The sequence below is a fragment of the Scylla paramamosain genome, chromosome 6 (assembly GCF_035594125.1).
Source record: "Scylla paramamosain isolate STU-SP2022 chromosome 6, ASM3559412v1, whole genome shotgun sequence".
Taxonomy (NCBI): domain Eukaryota; kingdom Metazoa; phylum Arthropoda; class Malacostraca; order Decapoda; family Portunidae; genus Scylla; species Scylla paramamosain.
Genome location: NC_087156.1, coordinates 25657869 through 25674209, shown reverse-complemented (window position 1 = coordinate 25674209; position 16341 = coordinate 25657869). Strand labels below are relative to the sequence as shown.

The 16341-nt window shown below is 37.8% G+C and overlaps 2 protein-coding genes across 2 annotated transcripts; one reads left to right on the top strand and one right to left on the bottom strand.

Moving 5' to 3' along the window:
• The first annotated feature begins 8447 nt into the window (after nucleotides 1-8447).
• LOC135101500 (triosephosphate isomerase) lies at nucleotides 8448-12167 on the top strand. The gene is made up of 5 exons (XM_064005557.1): nucleotides 8448-8686; nucleotides 9599-9690; nucleotides 9888-10049; nucleotides 11015-11188; nucleotides 11295-12167. Exons 1-5 carry the CDS (start codon nucleotides 8575-8577, stop codon nucleotides 11499-11501), a joined length of 747 nt encoding a protein of 248 aa, XP_063861627.1. The 5' UTR covers nucleotides 8448-8574; the 3' UTR covers nucleotides 11502-12167.
• On the bottom strand, nucleotides 12091-16334 carry LOC135101501 (transmembrane emp24 domain-containing protein 5-like). The gene is made up of 4 exons (XM_064005558.1): nucleotides 16143-16334; nucleotides 15211-15407; nucleotides 14846-14912; nucleotides 12091-13054 (listed from the first exon to the last, which is right to left on the bottom strand). The coding sequence occupies exons 1-4, from the start codon at nucleotides 16332-16334 to the stop codon at nucleotides 12824-12826; spliced, it is 687 nt and encodes a 228-aa protein (XP_063861628.1). The 3' UTR covers nucleotides 12091-12823.
• Nucleotides 16335-16341: the final 7 nt, after the last annotated feature.

Sequence of the window (16341 nt, the reverse complement as noted above, 5' to 3'; positions counted from 1 at the left end):
AGCAGACAGCTAGAGATGCAACATTGTGGCGATGAGAAACAAGCTGAAGACAGTCAGTTAGAGGAGAGGAGTTGATGAGACAGAAAGCTTTTCATTCCACCCTGTCTAGAAGAGTGGTATGAGTGAAACTCCCCTAGACATGTGAAGCATGCTTCATACATGGCCCTTGTACAAGTTAGCAGCTGAGGGGGTGAAAAAAAAAAAAAAATGGCGGAGACGTCTCAGAACACCTAACTTCATAAAAGCTGTTTTAGCTAGCGATGAGATGTGAAGTTTCCGGCTCAGATTATAAGTAAAGGACAGACCGAAGATGTTCAACATAGAAGAGGGGAACAGTTGAATGTGAATGAAGAAGAGAAGATAGTTGTCTGGAAAATTGTGTTGAGTTGATAGATGAAGGAATAGAGTTTTTGAGGCATTGAGCAATATCAAGTTTCCTCTGCCCCAATCAGAAATTTTAGAAAGATCAGAAGTAAGGCATTTTGTGGCTTCCCTGTGTGAAATGTTTACTTCCTGAAGTGTTGGATGTCTATGGAAAGACGTGGAAAAGCAGTGTTGGAGTAGATAGGACAAGAAGTTTGGTTTAGGTTTTTTTTTTTTTTTTTTATGTAGGAAGGACACTGGCCAAGGGCAACAAAAATCTAATATAAAAAAATGCCCACTGAAATGCCAGTCCCATAAAAGGGTCAAAGCAGTGGTCAAAAATTGGTGGATAAGTGTCTTGAAACCTCCCTCTTGAAGGAATTCAAGTCATAGGAAGGTGGAAATGCAGAAGCAGGCAGGGAGTTCCAGAGTTTACCAGAGAAAGGGATGAATGATTGAGAATACTGGTTAACTCTTGCGTTAGAGAGGTGGACAGAATAGGGGTGAGAGAAAGAAGAAAGTCTTGTGCAGAGGGAGGGAGGCATGCAGTTAGCAAGATCAGAAGAGCAGTTAGCATGAAAATAGCGGTAGAAGACAGCTAGATATGCAACATTGCGACGGTGAGAGAGAGGCTGAAGACAGTCAGTTAGAGGAGAGGAGTTGATGAGACGAAAAGCTTTTGATTCCACCCTGTCTAGAAGAGCAGTATGAGTGGAATCCCCCAGACATGTGAAGCATACTCCATACATGGATGGATAAGGCCCTTGTACGGAGTTAGCAGCTGGGGGGGGGGTGAGAAAAACTGGCAGAGACGTCTCAGAACACCTAACTTCATAGAAGCTGTTTTAGCTAGAGATGAGATGTGAAGTTTCCAGTTCAGATTATAAGTAAAGGACAGACCGAGGATGTTCAGTGTAGAAGAGGGGGACAGTTGAGTGTCATGGAATAAGAGGGGATAGTTGTCTGGAAGGTTGTGTCGAGTTGATAGATGGAGGAATTGAGTTTTTGACGCATTGAACAATACCAAGTTTGCTCTGCCCCAATCAGAAATTTTAGAAAGATCAGAAGTCAGGCGTTCTGTGGCTTCCCTGCGTGATATGTTTACATCCTGAAGGGTTGGACGTCTATGAAAAGACGTGGAAAAGTGCAGGGTGGTATCATCAGCGTAGGAGTGGATAGGACAAGAAGTTTGGTTCAGAAGATCATTAATGAATAATAAGAAGAGAGTGGGTGACGGGACAGAACCCTGAGGAACACCACTGTTAATAGATTTAGGAGAAGAACAGTGACCGTCTACCACAGCAGCAATAGAACGGTCAGAAAGGAAACTTGAGATGAAGTTACAGAGAGAAGGATAGAAACCGTAGGAGGGTAGTTTGGAAATTAAAGCTTTGTGCCAGACTCTATCAAAAGCTTTTGATATGTCCAAGGCAACAGCAAAAGTTTCACCAAAATCTCTAAAAGAGGATGACCAAGACTCAGTAAGGAAAGCCAGAAGATCACCAGTAAAGCGGCCTTGACGGAACCCATACTGGCGATCAGATAGAAGGTTGTCAATTGATAGATGTTTAAGAATCTTCCTGTTGAGGATAGATTCAAAAACTTTAGATAGGCAGGAAATTAAAGCAATAGGACGGTAGTTTGAGGGATTAGAACGGTCACCCTTTTTAGGAACAGGTTGAATGTAGGCAAACTAACAGCAAGAAGGAAAGGTAGATGTTGACAGACAGAGCTGAAAGAGTTTGACTAGGCAAGGTGCAAGCATGGAGGCACAGTTTCGGAGAACAATAGGAGGGACCCCATCAGGTCCTTAAGCCTTCCGAGGGTTTAGGCCAGCGAGGGCATGGAAAACATCATTGCGAAGAATTTTAATAGGTGGCATGAAGTAGTCAGAGGGTGGAGGAGAGGGAGGAACAAGCCCAGAATCGTCCAAGGTAGGGTTTTTAGCAAAGGTTTGAGCAAAGAGTTCAGCTTTAGAAATAGATGTGATAGCAGTGGTGCCATCTGGTTGAAGTAGAGGAGGGAAAGAAGAAGCAAAGTTATTGGAGATATTTTTGGCTAGATGCCAGAAATCACGAGGGGAGTTAGATCTTGAAAGGTTTTGACATTTTCTGTTAATGAAGGAATTTTTGGCTAGTTGGAGAACAGACTTGGCATGGTTCCGGCCAGAAATATAAAGTGCATGAGATTCTGGTGATGGAAGGCTTAAGTACCTTTTGTGGGCCATCTCTCTATCATGTATAACACGAGAACAAGCTGTGTTAAACCAAGGTTTAGAAGGTTTAGGACGAGAAAAAGAGTGAGGAATGTATGCCTCCATGCCAGACACTATCACCTCTGTTATGCGCTCAGCACACAAAGACGGGTCTTTGACGCGGAAGCAGTAGTCATTCCCAGGAAAATCAGCAAAATACCTCCTCAGGTCCCCCCAACTAGCAGAGGCAAAACGCCAGAGGCACCTTCGCTTAGGGGGATCCTGAGGAGGGATTGGAGTGATAGGAGAAGATAAGGATATGAGATTGTGATTGGAGGAGCCCAACGGAAAAGAAAGGATGACAGCATAAGCAGAAGGATTAGAGGTCAGGAAAAGGTCAAGAATGTTGGGCGTATCTCCAAGACGGTCAGGAATACGAGTAGGGTGTTGCACCAATTGCTCTAGGTCATGGAGGATAGCAAAGTTGTAGGCTAGTTCACCAGGATGGTCAGTGAAGAGAGAGGAAGGCCAAAGCTGGTGGTGAACATTGAAGTCTCCAAGAATGGAGATCTCTGCAAAAGATCATTGATAAATAATAAGAGAGTGGGTGACAGGACAGAACCCTGAGGAACACCATTGTTAATAGATTTAGGAGAACAGTGACCGTCTACCACAGCAGCAATAGAACGGTCAGGAAAGAAACTTGAGGTGAAGGGTGTGAACCCTAGATAATGAGTTATAAACATTTATTTTTTCCCTAGTCATCATATCCTATTGGCTAGAGCCGTTCCTATTAAGAGTGAAGAGTGAAGAGAGAAGGATAGAAGCCGTAGGAGGGCTAGTTTGGAAATCAAAGCTGATGTTGCTCAGTATCTTAAAAAGCGTAGTTCCTTCTATATATTCGACACAGATTTCCAGACAATTATAATCTTTCCTTCAGTTATACCTAATTATTATTTATATAATACTCACTACTTCATTTGAATACGTTAATCTTGAATTTTCTAAGGACAAAGAGAGAATTTTGAAAGAAGGTTGTTTTTTACTACAGCATGTCCATAACTGAAAATTACATTCACTTCCATGGCTGTGTTTCATTAACATCTCGAACAGTTTTAACTAATGACGCCCAGACGATCCGTGTGTTAAAACTATGTAGACTATAATTTATGGACAGAGGGAAATAACGCGCCCGTCTCTCTCTCTCTCTCTCTCTCTCTCTCTCTCTCTCTCTCTCTTCTGTAATCATGTTATATTACACCATAAATTAAAATGAGAGTTGAAGTAATTAGATTTAGATTTTTCTTTCAACAAGTCATAAAATAAGCTTATTGGGGGACCTCGAATTCCTTCAAAACCCTTTCCTTTTCTCAAGTGCTGGGAATCCAACGGAAGGGAGATACGGAAAATGAAGTAGTCTTAACAAAACGTATCATTCTGTCTTAATAGGAACGGCTCTAGCCAACAGGATATGATGACTAGGGAAACAAAAATAAATGTTTATAACTCATCATCTAGGGTTCACACGAGTATGACGTACCACGGTCTCAGATTTATGCAAGTGGATATGGGGTATGTTCAAGCACAAACAATGGGTTAAGTAAATACTATTGAATTTTCCCTTAGTAACGGCAACTCCATAAATATTTATTAACTCTCTCTCTCTCTCTCTCTCTCTCTCTCTCTCTCTCTCTCTCTCTCTCTCTCTCTCTTGGTAATATCCGGACGAGCATGAGTCTTCCCCATCCACTGAGGTTTCCATTTGCTTTATTTTTTAATCACCTGCATTTTCCTTCTTTTCTTGAGACGTCTTCACTTTTCCATCTCTTCTCAGTCCAGTCTGCCTCTTGGCAGATTCCCTCTTGGTATCAATTCTAAGTTTTCTTCTTTGCATGTCGGTCTTCCTATTTCATCCTTATTATTATGTCCAAGCCAAGTTTTAATTGTTCTGTCCATTTTTTTGATTACATCCAAGTTCTCTGTCATCTGAACATTTCTTATCCTGTTTCTTACTTCTGGAAAATTATATTTTTACATTGTATGTTTTTTTTTTTTCAATAAGGGGATACAATGCCATTATTATTATTTATTTTTTTGTTCTCTTATCAATTTCAATCTCATTTATATTATTTGGGCCAGTCACGCAGTCTTTTTGTAAGCTATCCAACCAAAACATTTCCCATCTTATAGTAAGCGTACGAACAAAATTAAGTCTCTCTCTCTCTCTCTCTCTCTCTCTCTCTCTCTCTCTCTCTCTCTCTCTCTCTCTCTCTCTCTCTCTCTCTCTCTCTCTCTCTCTCTCTGTGTGTGTGTGTGTGTGTGTGTGTGTGTGTGTGTGTGTTCTTCAGTAATTATATTACCCAGTTCCCTCATTACTGTTGGTACTTATTTTCATTCCCTCTTGCCATTTCATTAATTTCCATTTCATTTGTGGAATGTGTTACCACGGCAACCTGCGTAGTATAGTTACTTCTGTCCTTACAAAAAAAAAAAAAAAAAAAAAAAAAAAAAAAATATATATATATATATATATATATATATATATATATATATATATATATATATATATATATATATATATATATTCTTTTTTTTGTAAGGACAGAAGTAACTGTACTACACAGGTTGCTGTGGTGTATATATATATATATATATATATATATATATATATATATATATATATATATATATATATATATATATATATATATATATATATATATATATATATATATATATGTATGTATGTATATATGTTTTTTTTTTTTTTATGTAGGGAGGATACTGGCCAAGGGCAACAAAAATCTAATATAAAAAAAATGCCCACTGAAATGCCAGTCCCATAAAAGGATCAAAGCAGTGGTCAAAAAATTGGTGGATAAGTGTCTTGAAACCTCCCTCTTGAAGGAATTCAAGTCATAGGAAGGTGGAAATACAGAAGCAGGCAGGGAGTTCCAGAGTTTACCAGAGAAAGGGATGAATGATTGAGAATACTGGTTAACTCTTGCGTTAGAGAGGTGGACAGAATAGGGGTGAGAGAAAGAAGAAAGTCTTGTGCAGCGAGGCCGCGGAAGGAGGGGAGGCATGCAGTTAGCAAGATCAGAAGAGCAGTTGGCATGAAAATAGCGGTAGAAGACAGCTAGATATGCAACATTGCGGCGGTGAGAGAGAGGTTGAAGACAGTCAGTTAGAGGAGAGGAGTTGATGAGATGAAAAGCTTTTGATTCCACCCTGTCTAGAAGAGCAGTATGAGTGGAAACCCCCCAGACATGTGAAGCATACTCCATACATGGACGGATAAGGCCCTTGTACAGAGTTAGCAGCTGGGGGGTGAGAAAAACTGGCGGAGACGTCTCAGAACACCTAACTTCATAGAAGCTGTTTTAGCTAGAGATGAGATGTGAAGTTTCCAGTTCAGATTATAAGTAAAGGACAGACCGAGGATGTTCAGTGTAGAAGAGGGAGACAGTTGAGTGTAATTGAAGAAGAGGGGATAGTTGTCTGGAAGGTTGTGTCGAGTTGATAGATGGAGGAATTGAGTTTTTGAGGCATTGAACAATACCAAGTTTGCTCTGCCCCAATCAGAAATTTTAGAAAGATCAGAAGTCAGGCGTTCTGTGGCTTCCCTGCGTGATATGTTTACCTCCTGAAGGGTTGGACGTCTATGAAAAGACGTGGAAAAGTGCAGGGTGGTATCATCAGCATAGGAGTGGATATGACAAGAAGTTTGGTTTAGAAGATCATTAATGAATAATAAGAAGAGAGTGGGTGACAGGACAGAACCCTGAGGAACACCACTGTTAATAGATTTAGGAGAAGAACAGTGACCGTCTACCACAGCAGCAATAGAACGGTCAGAAAGGAAACTTGAGATGAAGTTACAGAGAGAAAGATAGAAATCGTAGGAGGGTAGTTTGGAAATCAAAGCTTTGTGCCAGACTCTATCAAAGGCTTTTGATATGTCCAAGGCAACAGCAAAAGTTTCACCAAAATCCCTAAAAGAGGATGACCAAGACTCAGTAAAGAAAGCCAGAAGATCACCAGTAGAGCGGCCTTGACGGAACCCATACTGGCGATCAGATAGAAGGTTGTGAAGTGATAGATGTTTAAGAATCTTCCTGTTGAGGATAGATTCAAAAACTTTAGATAAGCAGGAAATTAAAGCAATAGGACGGTAGTTTGAGGGATTAGAACGGTCACCCTTTTTAGGAACAGGTTGAATGTAGGCAAACTTCCAGCAAGAAGGAAAGGTAGATGTTGACAGACAGAGCTGAAAGAGTTTGACTAGGCAAGGTGCAAGCACGGCACAGTTTCGGAGAACAATAGGAGGGACCCCATCAGGTCCATAAGCCTTCCGAAGGTTCAGGCCAGCGAGGGCATGGAAAACATCATTGCGAAGAATTTTAATAGGTGGCATGAAGTAGTCAGAGGGTGGAGGAGAGGGAGGAACAAGCCCAGAATCGTCCAAGGTAGGGTTTTTAGCAAAGGTTTGAGCAAAGATTTCAGCTTTAGAAATAGATGTGATAGCAGTGGTGCCATCTGGTTGAAATAGAGGAGGGAAAGAAGAAGAAGCAAAGTTATTGGAGATAGTTTTGGCTAGATGCCAGAAATCACGAAGGGAGTTAGCTCATGAAAGGTTTTGACATTTTCTGTTAATGAAGGAGTTTTTGGCTAGTTGGAGAACAGACTTGGCATGGTTCCGGGCAGAAATATAAAGTGCATGAGATTCTGGTGATGGAAGGCTTAAGTACCTTTATAACCATTATATATATATATATATATATATATATATATATATATATATATATATATATATATATATATATATATATATATATATATATATATATATATATATATATATATATATATATATAATGGTTATAGCGCCATAATTAAAGTATTATGAAATTTATCATTAGCAGTGATTCTTTTTTTTCTTATTTTGATTTACTAACCAGTTATTATTATTATTATTATTATTATTATTATTATTATTATTATTATTGTTGTTGTTGTTGTTGTTGTTGTTGTTGTTGTTGTTGTTGTTGTTGATGATGATCATATTATTGTTGTTGTTGTTATTATTATTATTATTATTATTATTATTATTATTATTATTATTATTATTATTATTATTGTCGTCGTTGTTACTACTACTACTACTACTACTACTACTACTACTACTACTACTACTACTACTACTACTACTACTACTACTACTACTTTTACTACTACTACTACTACTACTACTACTACTACTACTACTACTAATAATATTAATAATATTATTATTATTATTATTATTATTATTACTATTATTATTATTATTATTATCATTATTATTATTATTATTATTATTATTATTATTATTATTATTATTATTATTATTATTACTATTTTTGTTGTTGTTATTGTTGTTGTTGTTGTTGTTGTTGTTGCTACTACTACTACTACTACTACTGTTTACATAATTAATTTGTAAAGCTGGTACATCACCTCGTGTGAGAGCATATCATTAATATGCATTAAGTTTATTCAAATAGAGGAAAGGTTCTCACTCTTTGCGCAGGGTATTCATTCAGTATATCTGATGGAGATGGTAACATTACCAATGTTAAATAACTGTTATATAATACCTGTTCTGCACAGTGGATCTAGCTCAACATGTTTTACGTTTTTAATAACCGAAGAAAGTAATTTCATACTCTTGCTGAGCGTGATCTATTCTGTTGAGTGATATAAATAAAGAAATAAAAAAAAAATACCGCCAAGCTGGTGATGACTGCGAGACCGAAAAAGTTGATCTTTTCTTAAGTTTCAGCATAACCAGCAGTATTTGGGCCGCTTCTGAGGCCGTATGTAGATGGGATGATGGGATATGAGGCGGAGCACAGGGGTCTGGGTGCGGGGGGTACAGCCCGGCTGGCCGCTTACCCTGCTGCAGCGAGCGGCGCCCGGCAGACGACGCTCAGCCTGACAACACAGCGGACGCTTCCAGCTGCACGTACTCCACAATGGCCAACCAGAGGAAATTCTTTGTCGGAGGCAACTGGAAGATGAACGGAGATAAGGCTGCCATTGACGGCATTATTTCCTTCATGAAGGGTCCACTGAACGCTGACACAGGTAAGAAACATGGCCACTGGACGGCTAACACTGCCGGCCTCCGGTGCTCCACCGGCCAGTGTCAAGGTTGTCAGGCCACTCGGCCCTTGACAGCTGGCAGTTGGCGGTGTGATGTTAATATAAATTAATTATATATTATATAAGATCGTAATTGTTACGATAAACCTATTATGGTGTGATTATCAGAATGACCTTCGCCAAGGACGCTTCGTGCTGTACATATAGTGTCACCTCGGTATGCCTCCGCCACCCTGCCAACACGCTGACACGGCAATGTCTATGTTTTATATCAAGTAAATATCCATTTATTGTAGTACAGTGAGCCAAAAGATTGTCAGGGGTCATTGTAAAGTCACCTTTGAAGAGTGACCTTCACCTTGCCTGAAGGTGAAGGTCATCTGGACCTTCAAGACAAGATTAACAAGACCGTTAATCAGTTTTCATTATTTTATTACTGTATCCAACAACATTGCCTTTTTTTTTTTTTAAGGAAATAATTTGCGTTAAAATCGATTTTTTCCCAACCTGTTTATTTATTTATGCATCAGTTAGATGCATGTTTCCTCTCCTTGTTTCTTCTTTTAACAAGGTTGTCTACTCTCCCATTTCTCTTACCACTTTCTAGATTTTCCTTGTTCTTTAAGCATGTTTCTTAGCGGTTCTTCTCTGTAGCTTTCCAATCACAATTGATAAATTATAATTCATTGCTTTAGTCTCACCTTTTTAACAGTGTGAACCCAAAATTTGTTGGTATATTTCCAGTTGAAAATCATTCTTGTTTTCTCATATATCAAGACAAATTTTCATTTTGAGAAATGACCTGCCCCTTGCTGCTGTAAAATATAGTTTTGTAGTCTTCTATCCCGTTGCTTTCATCAAATTTTCTAATTTGTGACTTTATTAACTTTACAGAGGTGGTTGTGGGCTGTCCTCAGTGTTACCTTATGTACACCAGGGAACACATGCCAGCAAATATTGGTGTTGCTGCACAGAACTGTTACAAGGTAAGACAACTTAAAAAGAGTGGAAGAATCCAGCCACTGAATTAATTATGATCAGATGGAATGTAAGTCAGTCTCCCTCTCTCTCTCTCTCTCTCTCTCTCTCTCTCTCTCTCTCTCTCTCTCTCTCTCTCTCTCTCTCTCTCTCTCTCTCTCTCTCTCTCTCTCTCTCATGTAATAGTTGTATGCTTTTCTTTCAGACAGCCAAAGGTGCATTCACTGGAGAAATTTCTCCAGCTATGATCAAGGATTGTGGCTGTGAATGGGTTATTCTTGGACATTCTGAGCGCAGGAATGTCTTCGGGGAACCAGACCAGCTGATCAGTGAGAAGGTTGGCCATGCCCTGGAAGCTGGACTGAAGGTAAATAATTCAGCAGGAGGTTGAATCCTGATCTTCCTGTTGAGATCATAATATCATATTTAAAGTACACTGCCTTGTTACCTTAGTTAATGATGAAATGAAATATTACAAATTTAATGCTGTTAATTGAAAGTAAAGTAGAAATTTGGTCATTGAGTAATCTGTCTATCAATATACCATTCCAGCAATCCTACATGGGATGCCCCACACTAGGACACTCCACTAGGGAGTGCTGGCCTGGTATATAGATAGATAGAATACTCAGTGATGAAATTTCTACTTTTACTTTTCATTTAGTATTTACATACTGAAATTACTAATATAGATAAACCTAATTTATCAGAAATCACTTCTCTTAATTTTAAAAATTTCCGTGCATGTCTTGTTCATCTAATGGCTATTAGGGAAAGCAGGATTGAAGCCCCAACCACACTGCCCCCATGCCAAATGAGTGGGAACTAGGGCTCATATCACGACACATTATTCCTCTTCCAGGAGTAGTTCCACGGAGGACATTCATCTTGTTCCCAGTGGTCAATAAGTAATGGAATAATCTTTTTACTGGGGCTGCCAGATTGTTGAATTACAGTAATGATTCACCTATCTTGATTCATTCAGCCTATGCTGTGTGGATCCTATAATATACAGCTCATGAGTTACGACTGATTCCTGTAGAGGCAGGTTTTGATATTGGACAAGATTGATTTCCCTGATGTAAAGTAGTTTGTGGTTATATGATGTACTGTCAGACCTTCAGTCTTCTAAAGATTCTTTATTCCCACATTCTTCCTCAATGACAAAATCACTTTTAGACACGTGTGCTGTCTGTTGCTTGCTTTCTTATGCCATGTTATCTCTTTCTAATCATTGAATTCTTAATTGCTTGCTTTCTTATGCCATTTTATCTCTTTCTAATCATTAAATTCTTAAGGAAATAACAGTAATTGTACCTTGACTTCTTACAGGTCATTCCATGCATTGGTGAGAAGCTTGAGGAGCGTGAGAGCAACCGGACTGAGGAAGTCGTCTTTGCCCAGATGAAGGCTTTGGTGCCCAACATCTCAGACTGGTCAAGAGTTGTTATTGCTTATGAACCAGTATGGGCTATTGGAACAGGAAAGACTGCAACTCCTGAGCAGGTTTGTATTTGATGTAGAAATTAAATGTTTGATTGGTCAGATCTTATCAGTAAAGTAGTATGGGAATGGAGTGGAGCTCAGCATTATCATTGATTATCAACAACAGGCCCAAGATGTCCATGCCAAGCTTCGCCAGTGGCTGCGGGACAACGTCAGCCCCCAGGTGGCCGAGTCCACCCGCATCATTTACGGAGGGTCTGTCTCAGCTGGCAACTGCAAGGAGCTGGCAAAGACAGGAGACATTGATGGTTTCCTTGTGGGAGGTGCTTCCCTCAAGCCAGACTTTGTTACAATTATTAATGCCCGTGCTTAAGTTATATAGTACAGTACGTGTGGTCACTTATCTGTGCTAAAAAATCCTGTCATGTCTATTAGATACTGCCAGATACACTTGTCTTGTTACATGTCTGTAGTACTATCAAGTCTTGTCACAATATAACATGTGAAATATAGAAATATGATTCAGACATGAATATTCATCACTTATGAAACATTGCTGTAAAATTATTGTATACTTCATAGTTATATTATTCATTACAGCAGATTTTCAGTCCTTGATTTAATTGGTAAAAAAAGATAAATAAAAATAAATAAAATAAAAAATGACTTTAAATCAAAGTTGTTGAAACTTTCAGTATGTATTGTGCTTAAGTCAGGGAGGTCCTGCATGTGATCAAGTCATGACATAATGGTATGTAATGGATGAATGATTAATTATGAACTTAAGATGTATATGTTAGAAATTCAAGTCAATTTGCTTGTTGAAATGCAAGATATTTAAGTCTTCAACCTTTAGAATGCAATGAAACATTGATTTTTTAATTTTGATGAGTGAATGGCTAATGTGATAAAATGCTTTATATTAGATTATAAAAGACATTGGTGTTAAGTCATTTACAATACTGGCTTTATGGTTTATTTGACATTATGCACCTTGTAGACCATTACACAATTAAGTAGAAAATAAATAAGTTTCAGATTTGGTAATATAATATTTAATACCTTCTTTATCTGAAAAGATAGGAAATGCTGTACATGTATTATACCATTTTCTTGGTCATGGTTAAAAATAAGCACAAAAAGAAATTACAAATACATTGACTGCTTCTGCTTTGCACTAAGCAATCAAATTTGCATGACAATGCAAATAAAAAACAAACTTCACCCAGATAAAAATGAGGATTGTCTATGCTAATACAATTAACAATACAATAAACGTAAAATGCACCTGAATAAAAATAAACCGACCAGTTACAAAAAAAACCTCAATCATTCATTACCATGGCTCATTCACTTAGGGGTTCTTATATGCAGGTCTCATTTATGAAAATAAATGTATGTAGATTCATATAAAAATGGAATGGAGAGATTCAAGTACCATAGCATCACAGATAAGTTTCACACTGGAAGCTGTTTCATAAGTACTAAGACGAACACTTTCGTTTCATAAAAGCATGAAAGCATATATATTAATCAAATATATGTATATAAAAATATGCAGTCAAAAATTATTCTACATTAGCTAAAAATTTGTGACCAAAAAGGTTGAAAATTTAATCAATGCCTCTATAAAAAAGAGAATTGTGATATTTGTTTCAATAATGAAGCATTTACATATTCATGATAATGTGCATGCTAAGCCCTTCTACCAGATTTTGCATCCATATCTGTGCTAAACAGCTTTCTCACAAAGTATACTTGTAAGGCACCTGTTGCCATAATGGCAATACACTGGAGTACCGACCAATATAAGACGTAATTGTTGTTGCTGATAAGTAACTGAAAGTCTCGGGATTCCTTGGCTCTTGCTTGACTTTGGAAGAGAAGAATATTGTGTATGTGTTCATCGACGCCTTTTATTGAGTGCTGAAAATTACAAGAAATTGCAATAAAAATTTTTAAGGAGAGGTTTGGTGATCACTCATTTATCAAAGTTTAATAATAGGGGATAAGTATATTCCAGTTTATTTTATGAATGAATGACTGTGCTCCTGATCAATGACCTGCATCTACAGTTAAATCTGTTTAATGTAACATCACTACTCCAGTCAAACACATCATATCTTACTAACCATTGATTGGACAGCTCTTGAAACTAGTTTACTCTTACTTTAGAACTTATTCATCAAGTGAGAGAAAAATGAGAGGATAAAAGAATGTAAAGATGGATTCAACTATACTACACCACCATAAGCTCACATTGGGCATTATCCCATCCCTTTAACCAAATCTTCAGAAGAGTATACTATCACCATGCCACCAATGTCATGAGTGAGAGAAGAATTACATTCTCCACCATAAAATAGCAAGAAATAAATCTATTATAAATATTGGAGATGGATATGATGGGGATTAAACCTGGATCTGACTTGCCAGAATAACAAGCCTTAATTAATTGGACTAAAAGGTACCTCACTGCCAGTCTAACTTTAGGTCATTTTTCTGTGTCCTGTCACAGCATTACTATTACCTATTTTTTATCCAAACATACATTTCCTGACTCTCTTTATAGATGAGGGAAGGGAAGGGGAGTCAAACAGCTTTATTATCTGAAAGTGGAGTCTTATGTAAGAAGCACCAGTCTTTTTGACTTAGTCAAAATTCAGTCTTGTCCTTAACCAATTTTCTAGGGCTGAGGTTTGAGCAAGGAGTGGGGGAAGGTGACTCGATGCATATCACTGTCTCACTTCTAACACTATAGACAGGATGCAAAACTGCTTCACCTATGAGTTACCTTGTGCCATTATTTACTTTTCAGGTTTTTTTTAAAGGATGCCACATTCATAGAGCATAGGCAATATGCAGGTAGTGCTGCCCAATCCAGGGCCTTGGCATGTTTATAATTGGAGTAAAGTAGCAAGTTCCTTTCCCTGCTGCTTTCTACCATCCTGGTCACTTAAATTTACTTAACAATCTTTATCTCCTTTAATCTTAGTTATATTATGTACCAATACCATATATCTACTCAAATAATAACTCATTCAACTTTTAACTTTCCCACTCTTGCATAACTTTTTTACATGTCTTGTTTTCTCCCAGGGTATAGCATAAACCATTTCAGGTCTCTTGGTGACAGCACTCACACATGCACAAACTCACAACACACACAGATACATGAAGGTAAGATTTTCAGTCTTATGTTGCTACTGAAAGGCAAGGTCACTACTCCTTGGTTAACATCTTGTAACTATTAAATGCCTATTGTTTCAGTCTTTCCAAGGATACAAGCCCAGGATCTTTTTATCAAGAGTTAAACAAGCTAATCATTACACTACTCAGTCACACCACACAACTCTCACTGTTAACTAGAAAATAGAATATGCATGATCTCTAGTATATACATGATTCTCTAAGTCAGTGGTTCCCAAACTGTAGGTCATAACCCCTAAAGGGATCATGAGCCTTTTTCTTGGGGTCATGGAGGTCCAACTTGTATTAAATAAGCAAATACATACTTCTCATTAAAATACAAGATTAAATCAATTATTGTTAATAAACATTAGACATTTTAAATGTATAAGTACCATTGAAAATTTGTGCAGTTTTAGAAGGCTTATAAAGGTGTTGTCATGGTAAGTTTGGTACTACTGAAAGGGGTCACATACTGGAAAATTTTGGGAAACACTGCTCTAAGTCATGCCAAACTTAGATACTTACAGTGAAGTTTGTGACGCTGATGTCTAGGTCTTCCAATTCCTGTGTATACTTTTCCCATAAGTCATACCTGCAGATACAAGATGCCTTAATATTACTGCACAACTGAAAACTTAAATAAGCAATCTCCTACTCACATTCACGTTTCATAGGATCAACACTGCTTTCCGCTCAACAAATAAATGTTCTCTTTCACTGTACTTCATTGGAATGAGGATTTGTCTTTGTTCATAGCCTGCAATTACTTTTAATACTTTTTATGTAATCAAAAATACCTATTTCATCTCCTTACAAAACAATACAGAAGTAACTTGCTGTAAATCAATTTTGTGTAGTGTCACAGCATGTCTCCAGAAACTACTTCTCACCTGAATGTTGTTATGTACAAGTTGATGAGTTTGGCAGCAAAACGAGAAAACTGATTATCAATGCACACAGCATAGTAGCCACCAGTTTGAGACACCTCCTCATACTCTGATGACTGCTTCCATGAGTAGGGGTGGACAATCTCTCCTTTTGGATTGCGTATTGCCATGCCAGCCATCCCATCACCTCCTTTCAGGACCTGTCACATTGGTGCACCAAGTAAATAACTTGCTGGTAGAATTTGTGTTCTTATCTAATTGTACTGTAATTAAGTCATGCTTGTGTGTGTGTGTGTGTGTGTGTTTGTGTGTGTGTGTGCTACTGCCCTATCAATAAATAATAAGCAAAATTAATTAATTAATAAATAATACTCAAGTCCTGAAAAGAAGGATTACAGTTGGAAATCTGGAACATGGAATAATTAACATGAAATAAAAATGAATAGATAAATATTTCATCATACAAAACTCAGTCAATATGGATGAAATAACATTAGCTAGTTAAGTTAGGTTTTAATTAATTCAGTTAACTAATTTAATTGTTAATCCCTTCATTTTGTATATCATGATTTAGAAAAACAGCATCACATTTTTGCACAGAAATAATAATAATGAAAAAAAAATCTGTCTCGAAATTAGTGGGCTAAGGTTATTTCCATAAAACCTGATAAGAATTATCACGATCACAATTTATTAGTAGAATCAAGTATATATGAATTTCATACTAGAAATCTGTGCACGCCCCTTCCCACACACACACAAAAAAAAAAAAAAAAAAAAAAAAAAAAACACCCGTAATTATTTACAATGATGTAAAGCCTAGTTTATAATAATGTCAACACCTAGAGATCCGTAGCCTACAGTACAGTAGAGGTCAATGAACAGTCGCTCGTGTTATTCAAGACAAATAGGACACCTGTGATAAAGCACCTCACCTGCATGTTCACGTAGATGGTGGCTGAAGGGTGCACATATTGGTAGTAACAGTCCTCTTTCCCAGCATCAATATGGACCTTGTATTCCATAGCTATTCCCGGAGCATTGTCAAAGGCCCAGTCCTCGGAGGCAGCCACAGTGAGGACGGAGAGGAAGATGGAGACACCCACAAACATCCAGTGAGAGGCCATCCCCGGT

Excerpts from the sequence above, each read along its gene's own strand:
- LOC135101500 (XM_064005557.1), top strand. The coding sequence starts at position 8,575 with ATGGCCAACCAGAGGAAATTCTTTGTCGGAGGCAACTGGAAGATGAAC. Across the intron at positions 9,691-9,887 it reads CTGCACAGAACTGTTACAAG|ACAGCCAAAGGTGCATTCAC; the intron begins GTAAGACAACTT and ends CTTTTCTTTCAG. Across the intron at positions 11,189-11,294 it reads AGACTGCAACTCCTGAGCAG|GCCCAAGATGTCCATGCCAA; the intron begins GTTTGTATTTGA and ends TATCAACAACAG.
- LOC135101501 (XM_064005558.1), bottom strand. The coding sequence starts at position 16,334 with ATGGCCTCTCACTGGATGTTTGTGGGTGTCTCCATCTTCCTCTCCGTC. Across the intron at positions 15,408-16,142 it reads CCATCTACGTGAACATGCAG|GTCCTGAAAGGAGGTGATGG; the intron begins GTGAGGTGCTTT and ends CCAATGTGACAG. Across the intron at positions 14,913-15,210 it reads TTGTACATAACAACATTCAG|GTATGACTTATGGGAAAAGT; the intron begins GTGAGAAGTAGT and ends TTGTATCTGCAG.